The sequence below is a fragment of the Prenolepis imparis genome, unplaced genomic scaffold (genome assembly GCF_030444845.1).
Source record: "Prenolepis imparis isolate NDT839.2.m4 unplaced genomic scaffold, iyPreImpa1.0 SCAF_1, whole genome shotgun sequence".
NCBI classification, from domain to species: domain Eukaryota; kingdom Metazoa; phylum Arthropoda; class Insecta; order Hymenoptera; family Formicidae; genus Prenolepis; species Prenolepis imparis.
In genome coordinates this window covers 4152231-4171286 of record NW_028141159.1, presented here as the reverse complement: position 1 = coordinate 4171286, position 19056 = coordinate 4152231, and the positions used below count along the sequence as shown (strand labels likewise).

Below are 19056 nucleotides of genomic sequence, written 5' to 3'. Positions count from 1 at the left end.
TCGTTCGCTTGCGCTATCGTGGCGTGGCGCGTCGATCCCCTTCGTCCGTCTTCGCGCAGGTTCGTCATTGGTCGGAATATGTTGCTGAATAGTTCGAATACGGATGTACACGTATCTAATCTACGTTGCATCGTATAATTAAGGATAAGTTCCTTCTTGTGCGTTCTCTCCTTTACTTCATCTTTCTTCCTCTGCTCTGTAATTTCTGAGGATGTATTATTTCATAGATATTTATTTATCGATGGGAAGGAGATGAAAAGGTAATTTTTTCGAGAAATCATTTTCGATATTTAAACACGTTTCTTAACAATATATCTACACTTGTTCATGTTTTTCAAATTTGTTTTTGAACGGAAGTTTGATGAGAAAAGTAAAAAATGTCGAAGAGAAAATATATATATTATTTTTGTTTATATAAGAGTACACGAGTGATTTTAATATTTAATAATTTATAAAATTAATTCTAAGTAAATAAATAAGTTTAATTAATCTTACTTTCTAATTAAAATAACTTTTAATATTATTTATCAATCTAATATTCATATATAACCTATATCTTTTTCTATCGATCGATATATTTTTCCATCAATTATATTAATTCGATTAATTAATTTTTGCAATACATTCGCATATATCGGATTCATCGTGTTGATGTACATATAAATATATATGTAGAGGTTATAACGAGCATTCTTCCCCATGCAAGAAAAACCCGATCGACGGTGTAAAAATAACAAACTTTTTCTGCACATAGTCATATATATGTAAGTATCAGTACGACGTGCGTATTTTGCACTTCCTCGTCACCGACAATCTCTGTAATATCACAATATAATTGTAATTTACGACCGAGAAGAGATTGAAGAGGAAGAAATTAGTAAAAGAAACAAGTTAATAGATATATATTGGCTAATATTCGAGAGACGCCACTGTGAGGATTGATCAATATATGATTCGCAAGTGTAAACGGACGATCCTCGCTTTTATTTGAAATAAAGTATTATTATAATAATTATGCATAAAATAGATGCATGATTACAAAATCTCCTGCGTTTTTTATGTCATGTGTTTATTATTTATATATTTTTTTATTATTTTTATCCGCAAAATCTTTTTATATTACGTTTCCGCAACGTCGCGGTGTTAAAATTCGATATTTTAAGGTTATTGATTTTAACAATAATTAACAACAATTTAATTAGTAGAAGATAACTCAATATTGCAATCTGAAAAAATCAATTAGAATTAGATGATAAGTTGATGGACATATTGGAGAATTGACTTCAAGTGATTCTTGAATCGCATTTCAGAGCACCTCTAGAAATTACGACGGCATACGGCATCTAGACTGCAACGTCGCGTCATAAATCAAGAAAGATGATGTGCATGATTGAAACGACAGGAGGCTCCGCAGGGGTTAATACACCGGGGGTATGTACATGCAGCGGCCGGCTTCTCGGAGATGCTCGAAGCCGATCTCTACTTATCTTCGCGATAGAGGAAAGGTGCAAGAAGAGAATGTGTGGGAGCTACATGTAAGTAAGAATGTATATGCACATGATATGCACATCCAACATCCATACGTACTTACGTACGTAGCATCTCGCATTGACGTTTACGCGCGAAGAAGCGCGGCGCGCAGCGAGAGCCGAGCCGAGCCGAGCCGAGCCGAGCCGAGCCGAGCCGAGCCGAGTCGAGCCGAGCCGAGCCGAGCCGAGTCGAGCCGGCGACGTGACGCGCGCCGCCGAGAGTAGCGGCGAATCACCGGGAGTACCGGGACGCGAGCAACAGTCGCTCGCCGGACTTTGTGTTGGAATGAGGTGGTCGCGGGATGCGCGCCGCGCCAGACAACGTTCGCGTCCAGTGACACGATCTCTCTCTCTCGTCGCGATTATCCACCGCGATATCGCTCCCGCGCGTGTTCCCCTTCCGAGGATCATCGACGCTTATTTCCCCAGCGAGTACGCACGCACGCACGCAGACATCTACGCCGTATTCGCGCTTCCGGATCGTAAGTACATTGAATCACATCGTACTCTTTATTGGATTTTGCGAGGGATGCGATCGCGCGCGCATCTCCCGGGTTGCATCTCTGACCTCGAGAGGGTTGGTTGCACTGTGCAATGTAGGTTACCGTTACATCCGACCTGATACGAGGCTTCTCTTTCATGTAACAGCTAGCGTTGCCGTCTAAAAAAAATTTAATCCGAGGGTATTTCATGAGAAAATCAAGATGATCGATCAACGCGATATCGGTGTAACTCTGATCTCTCGAGGGCTCGCATAATTGTGGATTAGCGTTATCCAGCGATTAAATAATCTTCCTTCTTTATGGTATAAGTACATACTGTGAATTGTGAGAATGAGAGTAATATTGTCGATCGCAATTGGTCTTAACCAGTGTGCGACTGATCCTGAAGGGCTGGTCGCAGTAATGTAAGTTAACGCTAACTCTATTAATTCTATTTTCTAATGATGGATTTTTCGTTAGGCGCGGGCTTAAAAAGTCTCGATGTTTACAGGAAATCAGATCAATTTCTCTTTTTTTCATGTTTTAAGTTAAGCCTTAACGAATAATCTACATAAAATGTCACCGTGTGAAAGCAGTGATAATTATGCGATTCAAAAACTGCAGTCGAGAATATCGTTTCGTCGTGTAAAGTTTTGGTAAAAATTCACGAACCCCACTCAAGATTTCATCGCGTAAAAAATTCTTTATTTTTATAATTTCATTTTATCGTCGGCTAATAATTTTTCCGAAATTAAATCACTGATTCTTCCGTTTCCGCATAAAACTTCGTACGTTGACTTAATTAGAATTAATTTGCCGTATAGGGAAATCGGAATTTGGAAAAGTCAACATTCCCGTTAATGGAACCTCTCGCAACTTCGTTGACGATGTTAGTAGCCAAGTAGAGTGAGACGTTCTCTCCTGGTTTTCTGACGAGATGAACGACACTCTCGAACACGAAGCTTCGATAATGCAAACGCCGAGTAACGAAGTAACGTTTCGTCGTGTCGACACTTCCCTTTCGTTCCATTCTCGAATCTACGCGACCCGCTTTTCGACCGAAATCCCAGTCAATTGTTTTTAACGGACCACATCCTCTTCACGGGCAGTTTCGACCCTTTCATCCACCCGCGGTTTCCAGAATCTCGGCCGCTTTGATGAATTTCGTCGATTGCGAAATTCGGGCGACTCCCTTCGATTCGTCGCGATGATCGTTTTTTTTTAATTTCTCAACGTTGTATAAATGTTAAATAAAAATTTGCATCTCACTGCATTTTTCAACAATTCGTATAATACATGTACACTGAATTTTCTCTTAGAATTTACCCTGAAAATCATGGTAATCGTGGGACAATATGGTATGGAAAGAATTTTATGAGAATTTCTCTGTTTACTAAACTGCATAGTAAAATTAATCAAACATATTTTATATTTTATTGTAATAGATATTATTATTTTTATTGTGATAAATATTAATCAAAGAAATTCTCATAAAATTCTTTCCATACCATATTGTTCCACGATTACCATGATTTTCAGAGTAAATTCTAAGAGAAAATTCTCTCTGTATGATCTTTTATCTCTTGATTATCGACAAGATCCTATATCGTATCCTATGAAAAAATGTCACTGAATAATATCCACACACACATATTGGCTTAATCAACGCTCGTGGTGCGTTAGATATTAAATTTATATGGTGCACGATCGTTGTGATCTCTCCATCGCATCGGCAATATTGGCACACTCAATTTTAACGTCGCGTCAGCACGAAAGCGCTTGTCTTAATGAATCGATTTTGCTTCTCAAAGCTTACAATTAGTCGAGATCGCTTGAAACTTTTTATTAATTCCAGGTTTTCGCATCGAACGATATAATTTGTTCTCCGTAAATCGTTCGTTATCCTTCGTTGTGCGAGGGACCTAATTTTTAACTCTCGAGCGAGCCTGTCGCGGCGAGGAAATATCGAGGAAAAAGCCTGATAAGCGTAAACAGTTTCATAGACATCGTGACTATCCGGCAATTTCTTCTCCCCACTTGTCTCTCATGACCCGCAATGCATCGTTGCATCACTATACGCGCGTTAATCGTTAATAATTTTCCTCGCCCGGTCGTTGAGCGAATTCCTGCTCTACTTTACTAAATCGTTCCCAGAGGAATTATTTCTTATGGCTCCGTCAAGAAATGTTATTCTTTCAAACAAGTAAGAATATTATTTGCGTAGCAAATTTCTGGAAACGTAATAATGTGAAATCGATTTATCGAATGTGAAAAAGCCGAATCTCTTGGCACTCAATATATAGGATAAGTTTGTCGTTATAACTCTTACTGAAATGGAATGTCGTATAGATATTAGATAGCTCTTGGTTGAAGCAAAGGCTTAGAATCATTCGTTTCAATCACATTTGATAATGCGATATGAGAATATTACGGATTACGGAGAAATAATGCTCGAGTTTATATCGATCCGGTACCATTCAGAGTTCCCACCGACGAAAGCGGGACATTTTGTAGGATCGTTAACATTTCCCTTGAAAATAATCGAGGTAGTAATGCGTGACACGTCCGCCGAGATAAGAGGGGAAACCATTATTCTATTAATTTTTTTTTTTTTTTTTTTAGAGATTTGCGATAGATTTCTGCCCGCGATACTTTCAAAGTTTATCTTCTTTTTTCTGGTTCATAATTTTTATGAAATAGCGTGCGAACATGTAATATCGAATACGCCGATTCGAACGTCGAATTATTCCAGAAAACGGTCTCCGATCGAGTGACGCGAGTACCATTGCGAACCAGTTCGTAGGACTTCTATGCGCCGTATATCCTTATCACGTAAGATCTTCTCGCTCCAGTACATACGCACGCAGCACGGTGTTGTATTGTATACACGGTGTGCCATTATACGCCAGCAGACACAGGAGTAACGCTCGTGTCACTCCGCGCGTAACGCGTGCGTTCGCCTCGCGACCTGAGCACGAGTGTGTCTAGGGCCGGTTGCATCAACGCTGGATATGCCACAGCTTACAGGTGTTTATTTTCAGAAATACTTATAATTTTTTACATCCATCATTCCTGAATAATTCATTTAAGATTCACGTTGAATATCGCCAACTTTCCCGATAAATTTAATTTAATTTGAAAAAAATATACATAAAATATTAAATACTATTAATATTATCAAAATTAACTATATTTATAATTATTTTTATTGCGTGCATATAAAACGATAAATTACGTAAAAATACAAATTGTAAGATTTATTTTATGTCGAAATTATGCTGAAATGAATTTTATAAATTATGAGGCTATCCTAGTCTTGTACTGAATCATTCAAAAATGAACTTTTTCGCGGATATCTTTAAAGATCTTGAGTGAATATACGCATTGACGCTATATTTACTCTTATCGTGAAATCGCAAACGGACATTGTACAGTCTTGTTATACGGGTTCTTTCGTTTCCTTGAAAGCACCTTCTTTCTATCAGCCGTTCTTCCATCTTTCTCTTGCTAGCACTCCTCCGACACATCGTCGGTGGTTCCGTTATCCGTGGTAAATACATACCGGGTATCCTCTGTGCGTTTTACCTCCGGAAAATAAACAATGTGCAGTATGCGCGCGGCATCGACCGTGCGTTATTGACACCGTGTATACGATCGAGCTGCAAAAAAGAATGACGAGGCGAAATGGAGCTTATATTTTTATAGATATTACAAAACCAATAATTTTTTTACAACTTCCGTAATTAAGCGATACAGCGGTACATAACGATTCAGAGTACCATAATTGATCAATATATTGATCTATCATTGAGTTATTATAGAAATTAATCCTAATAGTATAATTTTGCAAATTACTATTATAAATTCGAAAAAAATTAATTAATATTACGAGAGTAATGGTTTCTTTATAAAATATTTTTATTTATTCTTTTGTATTTTACACAAAGATATCATGATTATTTTTTATATAGGCGCGATATAATTTTTTTCTTCTGTAGAGAGATTTGATAAACAAGAGAAAGAATAATGCATATCACAACAAATATGTTGGAACCTCTAACCGGATCCATCGGTTCTCCGGTGATACGGGCTTCCGAAGAACTTCCTTGTATAGCAAAGCTCACAATATCGGCGGTAGTGGTCCTGTCCTACGATGGCATCGCTATTGTGCCGAGAAACTTTGCGAAATCAATGCGGAATCGGTTATTGGAAGATACTCTCGTCTTTGCCGGTTTTACATATGCGACTCCACGCGAAGAAATATTGCGCAAGAAACTTTCGATCGCGTCAACATGATCTGTAGATTTATATAAGGAATACAAAGCGCAAGATGTGCCGTGCGACCAACGGAATGCTCAAAACGAGTTGCCGTATTGTTTTGCACAACTATATGAGCAAACGCGTAACAACGTTACCGGCGAAAGTTTCCGACTGTAAGATAATTTCCTCTTCGTATGCGCTGAAAACTTTTCTTCGCAATCGATCAGTGAGAAAAGTAATGCATATATACTTACTAGGGGATGCTCAACTTTTATAGCCACTTCTGTCACTTTAATGTATTCCACATTTAATTTAACCTACTTAACATTGATTTGATTTAACATATTTATTTGTTTTTCGTAATTTAATTTAACACGTTTAAAAAAAGAAAAAACAACCGGATACCTCAACACTCTCAACAGGTCCGGACGCGCCATCGTCAGATTGATGTACGAGCGGAATTACGCCATATAGAATCGGGCGATTATTCGGCGCATCGTATTTACCATTTCTATAGAGGTATGATGGGAAAGCAAGTTCCCCCGTCGCACAATTTCTCTCGGGTACCATCATCCGAGGGGTGCAGCCCCATGAGTAAGTGCTAAGAGAGAGAGAGGGGCGAAATTAGGTGCTGCTCGGTCCTGCAACGGCTTGAATGAATAATTCTCATCGATCGTGAAATCTGTCCCTGCATGTGTCTCACACCACTGCTTCTCTATTGAATCGCTGTTTCGTAGCAGGGATGCAGGTCCATTTTTAGTCGATGTTTGGGGTCCGGAAACATAGACAATCTACATCTAAATGTGAAAAGTGCGTAAATCACAGAATGGTATCCGTCTCCGGATAAAAATATAGCCCCCGTATATCTATTGACTATGCAAACTATCCATTCACATGCGGGACATACGCGTAATCCCTGCCTACACGCAATAATTCTTTCTTTTCTTTTATTTCTAAAGAGTATTTAAAGAAGGTGCTTTTATATAAAAAGTTGAATATAATTTATGTAATTTCTTTTGCGAAACACTGAAGTTCTCTATACGTAGTGCTTAAAATTACAGAGTCTTTATTAAAGAAGATTAAAGATAATTTATGAAACAAAATTTCCTCTTCCTGGTTTTTCCTAAAAAAAAAAAAAAAAAAAAATGCAGGTAAACTTGTTTTCGTCCTAAAATCAGTATTTAATCGGAAGGAAGATATCGGTGCGACCTAGCGTCATCGCCTAGTATAAACGTGACCCTGAAGCAGACGGCAAGCCGATCTGTATTCTGGTTGTCAACGTTACGACACGCGGGCTTCAACAACGGCTGTGCCACGATGTCGGCGATATTTTCCAAGGACGATACGGGTGGTAACAATATAAACGGAAAGGAAACGTTTCGTTACGATAACACTAGCTTTTGTTATCTTTGCAAAAAAGTTGGTATAAATTTTCGACAAAATTTCTTATATTACCCACACTTCATATCTCTCTATCGTGCGCGCGCGCAAAGTTATTATATAATCTCATTCCTACCGAAAGATATTAAAGTTCTTCAGCCCGATTGCGGCCTTTCATCTTTTCAGACAGAATCCACCTCCGTAGATTTCCGTTACATTGTCGCATTCCTGTGTGTACATTCCAACGCAAACACACATACATACATATCTTTGGAAATGTGTGCTTCATTCGCGTTGCTAATACGAGACTTTTCCATTATCGACTTATGAAGAAAAAGCGGTCACTGTCTTCCTTCCGCTCTCCTCTCGAAAAATGTCCATCATCCGGTGGGAAGTATATAAAGAAGGCTCGTAAAATTAATGAAAAAATAAAAAAAACCGCGTTGTCAATGTAATTATCTTAATGCCCGTGATTACCACGCTGTATCAAATGTCGCAACGTCATAACTCACTTATGTTGGAACAATCTCCCTTCCGTGCGAAATTCCGTGAAAAAGGTCATCGCCATCGTCGCCGAACTTGTGTGTCGAGTTCACATGCGTCAGTAACTTCTTCCTCCTCTATGATTTCATTAACCCAATTTCGCGAGTCGTATGTACACGTTAGACTAATCTATGGACGGAAGGTCGTACACGCGCGTGATGACGACATTCCATGTAATAAGGATAATAACCATGTGGGCACGCATTGCCGCGCAACGTCCTGAGAATACATGCGACATCGATGATTGTTTAATCGTGAAGTATATAATAAAAATAAATGATACCGGATACGTCAGGATAGCGCGCAGGAAGTAGCGATAGAGGATTGCCTTGAGAAAGAAAACTCGCTCGCTCTTATCTTAAGATCTTAAGTAACAAAGGTCAACGTTATGCGATCGGACTATGCATACGGGTGCCTCTATACTTTAAGATGTTCGGTGCTAAAAGCTAACTAGTGTTGTAACTTTAACAAACTTTAAATTCTCTCCTGGATTCTTCTGCGATAGATATTCCGTTTCACAAAGAAATTTATACTTGTGATATTTATAAGCTATCTATTCTACATATATATCTTGAGATGTTGTTGAACAATGTTTACAACGTGCCAATTTTCCACGCTTTATTTAATCACAAGGTACGCGTGCGCACAATTGAACCGTGGGTTGTAACAAAACAGTCTATTTTTAGAGAATCGAAGCATGCCTGATGATCTTGTGTGTCTGTACATCTATACGAACTGCATATTTTTGGAAATATTTAAACGGTTCGTGATTTTTTTTCACTGCGAGGTAGACGTGTTCCATTATCGGAATCGAGAAAATGAGGAGAAATGATTTTGCGAGAATATCCATTCATTGTCCAGACTCTTATAAGGATAGATAATAGCCCTCTGAAAAGAGGAGACGAGTGTGCTCTTCCTTCCTAAGAGGAGTAAAAAAATCTTTCACTTTCCATCAGAGGAAAGTAGTCTTTAATTTGGACAGTTGATGCATTCTCGAGAACCTGTCTGTTCAAATTACACCCATCCACATTCAATTCATAGAATAAGAAACGAATTGTCGGCTTTTATCGTTATTGACATCCCGTCAAGATATATATTGACGTATGTACTTTCATAAATATAAAATTATGGAACTAAATACAAAATGAAGGAAAACCAAGGAAAACTCGACTCAGAAAAGAAATGAACCGTGATTTTCGACTGCATTTCTTATTTATTGAGTTAACGTTTCTCGGAAGCAATAAAAATGTTTATTACGGCTAGTGAGATATATAGATATTTAGATACTTTTTATGATGTGTATATGACGAGCGTATACGAATTATTTTTAAAAGATTCGGCTTTATCGGTATGTTATGCGATCGTAGAGCTCCAAAGAATATTTGGCGGCTCGTGATCACATACTGACTGGAGCTGGATATTGACGTAATCGGAGACCTGTTCTCGATGACGTAATGTAACTTGCGGAGGACATCTAGATGTGCACAGCGAAGAAAGAAAAACCTTATTCATCCGAAACTAACGTGTTACATCCGCGTAAAATATCGCAAACGTGCCGGATGTCTGTCTTTTTTTTAGCCATGGACATTAGCGCTTGCTTTAAGCAAACTCGCGATTTTCAAGCTTGGAATTATTTAATACTACAATTTGTGAAAAATAAATTTAGAAATAATCTACTGACCGTCTCGTTTTAGCTTATACATTGCGGTTTTATCATGCAAATAAGACATCTCAGAATTGCAAATATACCTTGTACGAACAAAAAACTAAGTAGGATAAGAGACATTAGATGCTTATTATAGCCACATTTTTTTTAAACGCAGACTAGAACTTTCGTTTCATCAAAGCGCCGGATCGAATGACGTTAGATTAGAGATTAGATGAATCTCGTCTAGTTAAAAAGCCTTCACATATGTATGTCTATTTATAGCTGACGGTCATAATACGTATAGAAAATGCGCGGGAATCTTTACACATGTCTGTAGTTTCTTGACTAGAGAATCGTCTTGATTGACTAGTGAAGCGTACTGAAAATCAAAAGTGTTTCACGTTGATACGAATAAATGAATAGAATTTAATGCTACCATACGGTCATGTCATGACATTAAATCAAGTAATCGATATACTGACAATGAGATGATAAATATTGACAAGCAGCATCACAAACTTCTCGGAAGAAGCTTAATATATGTATATTTTCATGAGCTTGAAATTATTCGTTACATTTTATAACTTTCTGTTATTTCTAGAAATGTCCGAATTTTCGTGTCGGAATCACGTTTATGAGCGGCGAGCACGATAGACGTTTCTTTAAAATGCGCAGAAACATTCGAGGCTTCCGTAACCTGTCGTTAACCTAGTTAGGACTGTTCCAATACACGCACTGTGTTCGCTTTAACTTATTTCAGTCATTCCAAGACCGACGAACTGATTCCCTAGATTAGAACGCAGAATTTATGTCGCAATTGCAATCAATTGCCCCCATAATTTGCGGAGAATGCTACTGCCACTTGTGTAAACGCGCTACGATTAAAATAAATGACATTCTTCTCTATGCGGAATTCAGAAAATAAATAAACTATAAATATGAAATCGAAATAATAATAATAAAAAAAGATTGCTTGATTTGGTGTTTAAACATCAATCGATATACGAAAAGTTAGCAAACACCGACTTCAAACTTATGTTAGACTTGCAGCCAATGTAAGATTCTCTCTAACAAGACCGAGTCCGTTCCTTGGACGAAAATTCGCACACGTTACTTTACTCTTTCGCGGTTGCTGACCACGCCACATTTGCGGGACGGAAGATGCTGATGGTCCGAACGAAGACGAAGCGGACATTTAATTACGAGTCGGCGTAGGAGGAGAGAAACGCGCGCTGAAAGAATGGCGAGATAGCTTAGTCCTGAGCTACGTAACATCAACTATATCTCTTATATGTAACGACGACAATTACGACGGCGACGTAATCAATCCGGAACGACACAGGGGGATACACATATGAAGATAAATCACGCCTGCTGAGCGACCGTTCAACTGTGCGCTCCCCTTTTCACAGCTCCTCTTATATGTATAATCGTTGAACGAAGAGTGATACATAGAAATAAGAAGGAAATCTTTTCGAGTATGAAAAGCTCGGTGAATATAAGATTAAGAGATACATCACGTCAAAGATGCGTTGTTCTTTAGGCATTATTCAAAATTTGGGGAGGAAACTTGGGAAGTTTCTATACTTGAAAACTGAAAGATGACGACAAAACTTTTTAAATTTTTATTTTTTATCGTTTAGAATATTAATTAAAGAACTTTTTACGAAAGAAGCGGAACATTGTCAATTATAAGGTGTTATAGTTTTATATAGATCAACTTTCAATGAAAATTATATAGTATAATTGGTAATATAATTAGAGAGCGGTATATATAATAGAGAGCAGTGTTATAATCTGATTAATATATCATCAGCACTCTTGCTGAAAATCGATCGTCACAATATGTGCATACATACATATATATACAGACCGGATATATTCTCATACACACACATTGAGCTGCGAATTGCACGCGCCTTGAATGTCCCGAATTTGTTGCATCTGGCTCGGATAGATTGATATACAATATACTGGAAGCACATCCACGTAATCATACACGCGTGCGTTTTACCTTGGCATAAATTCACGACTTGTAAGATATATATATATATATGCGCTCATTCATGAATAAATGTCATCTCTAGTATATACGAGGGAACTTTACGATCAGATAGAAGTAAATGCCTCGATCTCTCTTTCCACATGCAATGGATATTTGACACGTCCAAGTATAATTTTATTACCACATCCACATGCATATTCTAGAGATTAAACCTGTTTTTTCGCTTTCGTATATAAAGGTACACCGCGAACACTGCGAAAAGCATCGCGTGCTGTAGAATAATTAATTGCGACCTACTATCTTTTCGCGAACCGTTTTTGCCATTTATATATTAATCCGCAGGAGGATTCTTCCAATATGATATCTAATAATAAAGGCGCTTGACGGCGAATTCTTGTCAAAGGATAAGTCTCGGAGGTGCATGTTAATTAAATCTTGTACCAATTTTATCATTCTTGTAATTGCATTCTCATTTCATTTGAACGAACTTGGAATTACATTTTCGACCAGTCTTTTCATTCATACGCTTCGAAATAGGTGTCTATTAGGAATTTGCATATCGTAAGAAGAGAAAATAAGGTTTATACGAGCTTTGCATGCGAGGGTCCCATATACATATTCGGTGTACATCTGATAATTTACTTCCGTGGCACGTCTGAGCACCACCAGGTCAAGGTACAAATATGGTACAATGATTTCATTATCGTCGCGCGTTAAGAATCGATGTGACGTCGATATATATATGACATCCGCACGAGTTGCCTTTGATGTCCCGCACGCGCGTATACAGGTGCGATCGTCTTCCTGTCCGATTCGCGTGACGACCTCGCTCAGTCAACCGAGGTGTTGTCACAGAGCTTTTGTATAAGTATGTTAAAACAATTAATTTGCGACAGCTATACATATATTAGCACAATTAATTATACTTGAAATATTTCGTTTCTATTTCTATAAATGATAAAATTTTAAATATAGAGTTAGACATTAAATTTATTCCATGGAATAAATTCTTGCAATAAAAATTACAAATTATGAATTAATTCAACAGAATATATAGCTCAGAATTCTCTAGTTAATTTCGTACTCGAAATATATAATTTTTATCTTAATTATAACAGAGTGGAATAAATTTAATATCGCATCTGCTAATTACATGTTTGGAATTATATAATTTATCGAAATAGCTTTATATGTATATTAAATTGATGCTCGTTCTTTGCCCGCGATTCTGTTTATTCATAAATAGTTATAAATAGCTCCATTATCCGCGCATAATTTTTTTCTTTGGCCTCTCAAGCGCACGCAGAATGGATGCATCGCGATGGAAATAGGCGACCAGTCAGCATAGTAGACGACCCCAGGTCGTCCTGATTGACCGGCACACCCGCGATCGTTCCCGAGTAAGACTGACCCGGTTGCTCGTTCGCGATGGCCGCGACGGCGTCTACGGAGAAGATGGACATGGAGAAGGATTTACCGAAGAAGAAGCTCATCAACACGAATCTGATATCGCTGAAATGTCTTCTGTTCGTCTTTTTCGGAGGTGAGTATCGATCGTAAAAACAATCCAGAGTGTATACTCCCGGAAAAACCTTGAAACCTGGTATTCTCAAGGAATTTCGTTCAATCTTGAAAAAGGGATTTTCTCATGGAATTTGATTAGAATTCAGAGATTTTTTTAAAAAATTGCCTCTTTAATAATTTTATTTTTATTTAGCACTTAAGAAACATATGTCTAACATATCTTGCCAATATTTTAATTTTTATTAAAATTTTATGTGATTTTTTTTATTGACGATCTACATATTTTTAGTATCAAGATCTTATGTAAGTTTTATTAGAAAATTGTTTAGTTTAAGAGATAATATTTAAATAAATTTAATACTCCTTATTTATTTAAAATAAATAATTAATTTAAATAAATTAATATTTCTTGAGAACGTTTATAATAAATTATTTTTTGTTTTATATTTTTATCTTATATTTTTGCATATATCTTTAACGTTTAGATATAATGATATATCGCATTTTGTTATTGTTAAATTAATTTTACAATTAATAAATCAATATTAAATGCTAGAAAAACTGCACTCTTAATAACTTTGCAATTGTATGAATAAAAAACATTAAAAAGCGCATACAAAAGAAACTTATTTTAAAAAGCTGCATCCACAAATTTTCTTATTTTACTTGGAATTTTCAACGAAAATACCTGAAAAATCAGGGAATTTTTTAATAAGATTTGAGACTGCAATCTCTGCAATCGCTTTTCGATCAATTTGAACGACTTGTAATGACCTGCGATTATCTCTTCTTCAGGCATCGGCTGTCTCTTCCCATTTCTTCCGTTGCACATGACGAAGGTGGGACTGAGCATCGAAAATGTCAGATTCGTGTCGATGGTCTCGCCGGCAGTGGCGATACTGGGTCCGCTGATAGCAGGACCGATCGCCGACAAACTCGCCGGTCGTCAGAGCAACAATGACAAATCGTCGACGGGTCGTTACCTTCGCGTGATGATCGCCGTCGCCTGCATCTTCTCGGCACTCTTCTACTCGCTGTTGTTGCTAGTGCCCTCAGTGCTGGGTCGCAATCTGCCATCGGCCGGGAAGGGTCCCGATCTCAAGTTTAACTGCGATCGACGCGGAGCGATGGTGCGAAGCCAAGGATGATTAAACTGATGGATAAAGAATAAAGAGAATGAGAGAGAAGAATATTTTAAATATTTTAATGTATACGTAGAATTTCAATTAGAATCAGAGGATAAAAAAATGTAGAGAACATATATTTGAATTGTAAAATATTGAAAATATTGAATTTATATTTGAATTTTGTATAATCAAAAAATATTCTTCTCTTTCTCTTTAATTAAATAATTGTAAAAAAATTCAAATTGGAATAAACATAACTATACATAACTACTTCTCTAGGTGCGGCAAGAGAGATGCGAGGACCGTTTCGGGTGTCATCGTTGGACCGATGATGACAGCGGGGTAGGCATCATGCTGTTAAAAAACTGCAACTACGTTTGCTATCCGACCGGCTGGCGACGATGGCACTCAGAACTCGTTGCTGATACGACGACCTTTCGAAGCGCTGTCGACGCTGAGGTTGATTTCTTCGATGGCAGCGGCGAGACCACGGTCGCACCGTTATACAGCGAACTCTACACGTCGGTAAGACTGCGATTGCGGGATCTCGACTGTCTGTGTTACAAAACAAATGTAAAATCGCGATAAAATTAAAATTATATTTATAAATTTTAATATAACAATATTGTATATAAATTATATATGAAATGTCTAGTTATAGAACTTTTAATCCTTTAACTGAAAATACTATTTACGTACATTTAGCAAGAACCGAGACATATTCTTTCTCTCTCGCAGTAAAAAAAAAATAAAATTTTAAACAATAATGTGATCAGCGCGCTTATAATACATAATAATATCTACATAAATTATAATTTTCACAGGAGGATCGCGAAGAAACGAAAAAAGCTCGTCGCTATGTCATGACCGAGAACGAACCGCCGCATCTGTGTTACAAGGATGAAAATGACAATATCATCTGTCATGTTTATACAGAGTACTCCGGCGTTTTGCCGGTGAACGGTAGCTTTGGACAGGCATTGAATCCCGAAAATGAAGAGGAATGGTGCGCATATCCTATGGCTGAATACTTCGCTTGTCGCATACCACCCGAGTTGGAAGTCAGAATGGCCGAGTTTAATCAGAGTTGCTCCATTGAATGCGATTTGGTCAATCCGTATACTCTTCCAGGTAATAATTTATGTAGAATTAATTCTCTATCTTGAAGTTTTTATTTAGAATTGTAAGTATACTAGGAATTACAGTACTATGATTAGAAACGCAATCCAAAAAAATCGATTCTTTGAAAAGTTCCGTAATAATCTGCTCTAATATTTTTATATAAGCATTAGTGGAAGGGAAATCTTCCAGATAAAAATCTGGAAAGAGCATAAACGTCATATATCGCCTTTATTCGTTTGGCGACTCTATTTCCCACATTGATAGCAAAGAGAAATAGAAACTTTCTCCTTTAAAACGATAATATATCATTTCAGGCAGCGTGCTGGCGGAAAGCCAGTGTCAACATACTGGAGATTGGGCGGAAGCGGCGTTCTGGATGTACCTGATTGTGCGCTCGATCGCGGATATCTTTCCAACGACTGCCGTGGCTCTGATCGACGCGGCGGTGGTGATCGCGACCCGGGAAACGTCATGCGGTCGCGGCGACGTGGGACGTCAATTGGCCTTCGGCTCCCTCGGTTTCGCCCTGCTAGGACCGTTGGCCGGATATCTGAGTACTCTAACGAACGATTTCGGGCCGGCCTATTGGCTACCGCTCGTTCTACACGCCGCGCTCATGATCCTTACAGCCATCATCGCCCTGTCGGCGAACGGTATGCCACTCAGTCCACCTGAATGGTGGTGGCACACGAGGAGCGGCATGCTGGCATTGCCAATGAGTGCTATCAAGAGATACGGCAGCGAAACCGTCGCCCTGGTCTTCATCCTGTTAGTCATGGGGACTTTCTGGAGCGCGATGGACAGCTACTTGCCTTTGTAAGTCCATTAAGATAAAATAATTTATATAACTGTTAAACTGCGATTCGAGATATTAGGAATTTTTTTTCTTCGTTACACAGGCATCTGCAAAAATTAGGGGGCGATGAACTTATCATTGGTGTCGCTATGACTGTCGGAGCAATTCCGGCGTTCCTGTTTCTTTGGAAATCGGAACATTTTGTGGACTATTGTGGACACAGTAATCTTCTCATCACTGCCTTTACGGTGTACATAATCAGGTAGGTAAGTTTTTCTAATCCGATAAGCGGGTAATAATCGTAAATCTAGCTGAAGAAAGATCTCTTAAGTTTTCACGTTTATTTAAAAAAAAAAAATTTGATACAATTGATCAATGCAATAGGTTCACCGTATTGAGTCTCGTGTCGGAACCTTGGTGGTCTCTAATCACGGAGGCTCTAGAAGTGTTCACTTTAGGAATAATGTGGGTTACTGCCATTCTTTACCTGAGACATTTGGTACCGCGTCATTTGACTGTGACTGCCCAAGCGCTGCCTGTGATAGCTCACTTTTGCGTCGGTATGTCTCGCCTTTTATAACGTATAACGTTGTACTTTGGAACGATCGATAGGTCTGAATTATATTCGCCTTTTCGATGCGCAGGCCGGTGCCTCGGAGCCGTCGTCGGTGCTTATATCAATTTTGGCGACGAGGACATTGTAGACTCGCTGAGATTCGTATATCGTTGTATGGCGATAGCAGCGGCTATTGTTGCCGGTCTATATTTCGTCTTGTATCACGGTCTACTGAAACCGAGATGTCATGCACACACCATTCAAGGTCCCCGTCAACCTCCCACGATTGTGCAAGGTAAGCGATATTCTATTGTACACGCGTAATGCACAATTAAATTGATCGCGCTGCATCTAATGTCTACATTGCAACTTTAACTTTGCAAGCTGCAATAAAAGACTATGAATTGAGTAAGTGATCAAACGCGAGATTTTCCACTACGTGTTCTTCGAAATACATGTACATATCTTGTGTGTGTGTTGTCTAATAATGTTTCTTTTTTTTTTTAAATGCGGAAATCTTCAAAACTGTCTTCTCTGATTTTGACGATCCATCGCGATCGGAAAGAGAGACCAGTTCTGTGCATTTCCGCGAAATGTTCCTCCTTCTCTGCATGGATCATGGAAAATTATGTCTGTCGTTGTTTCCGCAAATTCGCGCCTATATTTCTAATTTTCATCGTTTTCATAATTTTTTTTTTTTTTATAAATTTTCCAAATACAGCGATGAACGGAAACGGGAATTACATGCCGCTGAGGGTGTATCATAACGGAATGGGCAAAAAAGGTCAATTTCGATACTGAGAAGTGATCTAGGAGAAATGAAGGAAGAATTTTAGGAATAACGCTGCATCACTGCAACACACGAACTTCAAGAGTGACGAAGTGCCGATAACGTGTGCTTTCATGTATATTTTCGTTGCTTCGCATCGCATCGCATTTATCGTTAATTTGTAAAATCTAAGCCGACTACATTATCATTTTTCTTTGTTTTTTAATGTTATTATTTATATGAGAACTATTATAAGAATCATTACTTGCTCAAGTACTTTCTATGAGCTATACATAATCAGTTTTTACATTTCTAATTATAGAAGTGTAAGCAACCATGACAAATATAAACTCTTTTGCGTATCGCAATAATAAAAAGCAAAGTAGAGTACTTTTTATGTGCAAACGTCCAAAAAAGCTACATGTAACTATGTAATACTTCTTTAATTTTTATACTGTAAATTCATTTTTTGTACAATCACTATGTTCATAAAACTATTAAGATGCGAATAGATGGAGAACTTTCTATGATGAAAAACTATTACAGTGAGACTTACATGCATCTTTACATATAACATAAATCGAATAGATATCGATATACTAAAAAATAAAACGTTTACTTGACCAATGTTATGTTTCTGTGAGTTGATATATATGTATACAAAAAAAATGAAATAAAAAATACAGGGAGAAAAATTATTGTAATTATTATTTTAGGAACAATTACATCCCGCACTGATTATTTATATTAAATTTATTCAGATAGAGCTGAACAGAACTTAAAGTCCTGTTTATTGAAATGTTTACAGCCGAAAGAAAACATGCTTTGCGACTTATTATGGAGCGCTCTCTCTCTCACTCACTCTCACGTTGCATTAACTATATTAAATCTAAAGGTAATCTCTAACATATGTGTTATTTATAAAACAATTTATTTGTTTCATACACTTGACCTCTCAAAATTTGTGTACATACACGTACGTATGACTCACAAATACATGAAAGTACGAATAGATCTACGAATAGATATAATACATATGTATTCGTATTCATTATATAGCATATGTACGCGCATAGATGCATCGTTCAACGATTCGCTGTGTACATCACGCAATAATATAATAATCAAAAGCGTAACCTCCTATTTGTATGTTTCTTTATACAGAACGACAGGTTCTTATGTACAAACTTATATGCAAATTGCATAAAATTATACTGTAACGCAAGTAACATATTTCAATAATATGTAAATTAAAAAGCGTACAATTTTTGCTGTTTTAATAGTGAAACAAATATTTTTTCTTTTTAATAGATAT

The 19056-nt window shown here is 37.6% G+C and overlaps 1 protein-coding gene and 1 long non-coding RNA gene across 3 annotated transcripts; both read left to right on the top strand.

The window, feature by feature from the left end:
* Window positions 1-101: 101 nt before the first annotated feature.
* On the top strand, window positions 102-1626 carry LOC145942853 (uncharacterized). The gene is made up of 3 exons (XR_014426430.1): window positions 102-260; window positions 676-997; window positions 1311-1626. It is a non-coding gene; the product is annotated as an uncharacterized LOC145942853 (long non-coding RNA).
* A 137-nt stretch (window positions 1627-1763) lies between these two features.
* On the top strand, window positions 1764-18378 carry LOC145942791 (uncharacterized). Of its 2 annotated transcripts, XM_083049820.1 has the most exons (11): window positions 1764-2011; window positions 13145-13390; window positions 14167-14501; window positions 14778-15023; window positions 15323-15629; window positions 15935-16436; window positions 16520-16678; window positions 16801-16976; window positions 17061-17267; window positions 17357-17380; window positions 17694-18378. In XM_083049820.1, the coding sequence occupies exons 2-11, from the start codon at window positions 13276-13278 to the stop codon at window positions 17771-17773; spliced, it is 2151 nt and encodes a 716-aa protein (XP_082905946.1). In that variant the 5' UTR covers window positions 1764-2011; window positions 13145-13275; the 3' UTR covers window positions 17774-18378. The 2 variants fall into 2 exon arrangements, with proteins under 2 accessions (XP_082905946.1, XP_082905954.1); XM_083049828.1 differs by lacking the exon at window positions 17357-17380 and having other exon boundaries at window positions 1767-2011; window positions 17694-18375.
* The last annotated feature ends 678 nt before the right edge of the window (window positions 18379-19056 follow it).

Coding starts and splice junctions, on each gene's coding strand:
- LOC145942791 (XM_083049820.1), top strand. CDS start 13,276: ATGGCCGCGACGGCGTCTACGGAGAAGATGGACATGGAGAAGGATTTA. Junction 15,630..15,934: donor CAATCCGTATACTCTTCCAG/GTAATAATTTAT, acceptor ATATCATTTCAG/GCAGCGTGCTGGCGGAAAGC. Junction 17,268..17,356: donor ACCTCCCACGATTGTGCAAG/GTAAGCGATATT, acceptor TAACTTTGCAAG/CTGCAATAAAAGACTATGAA.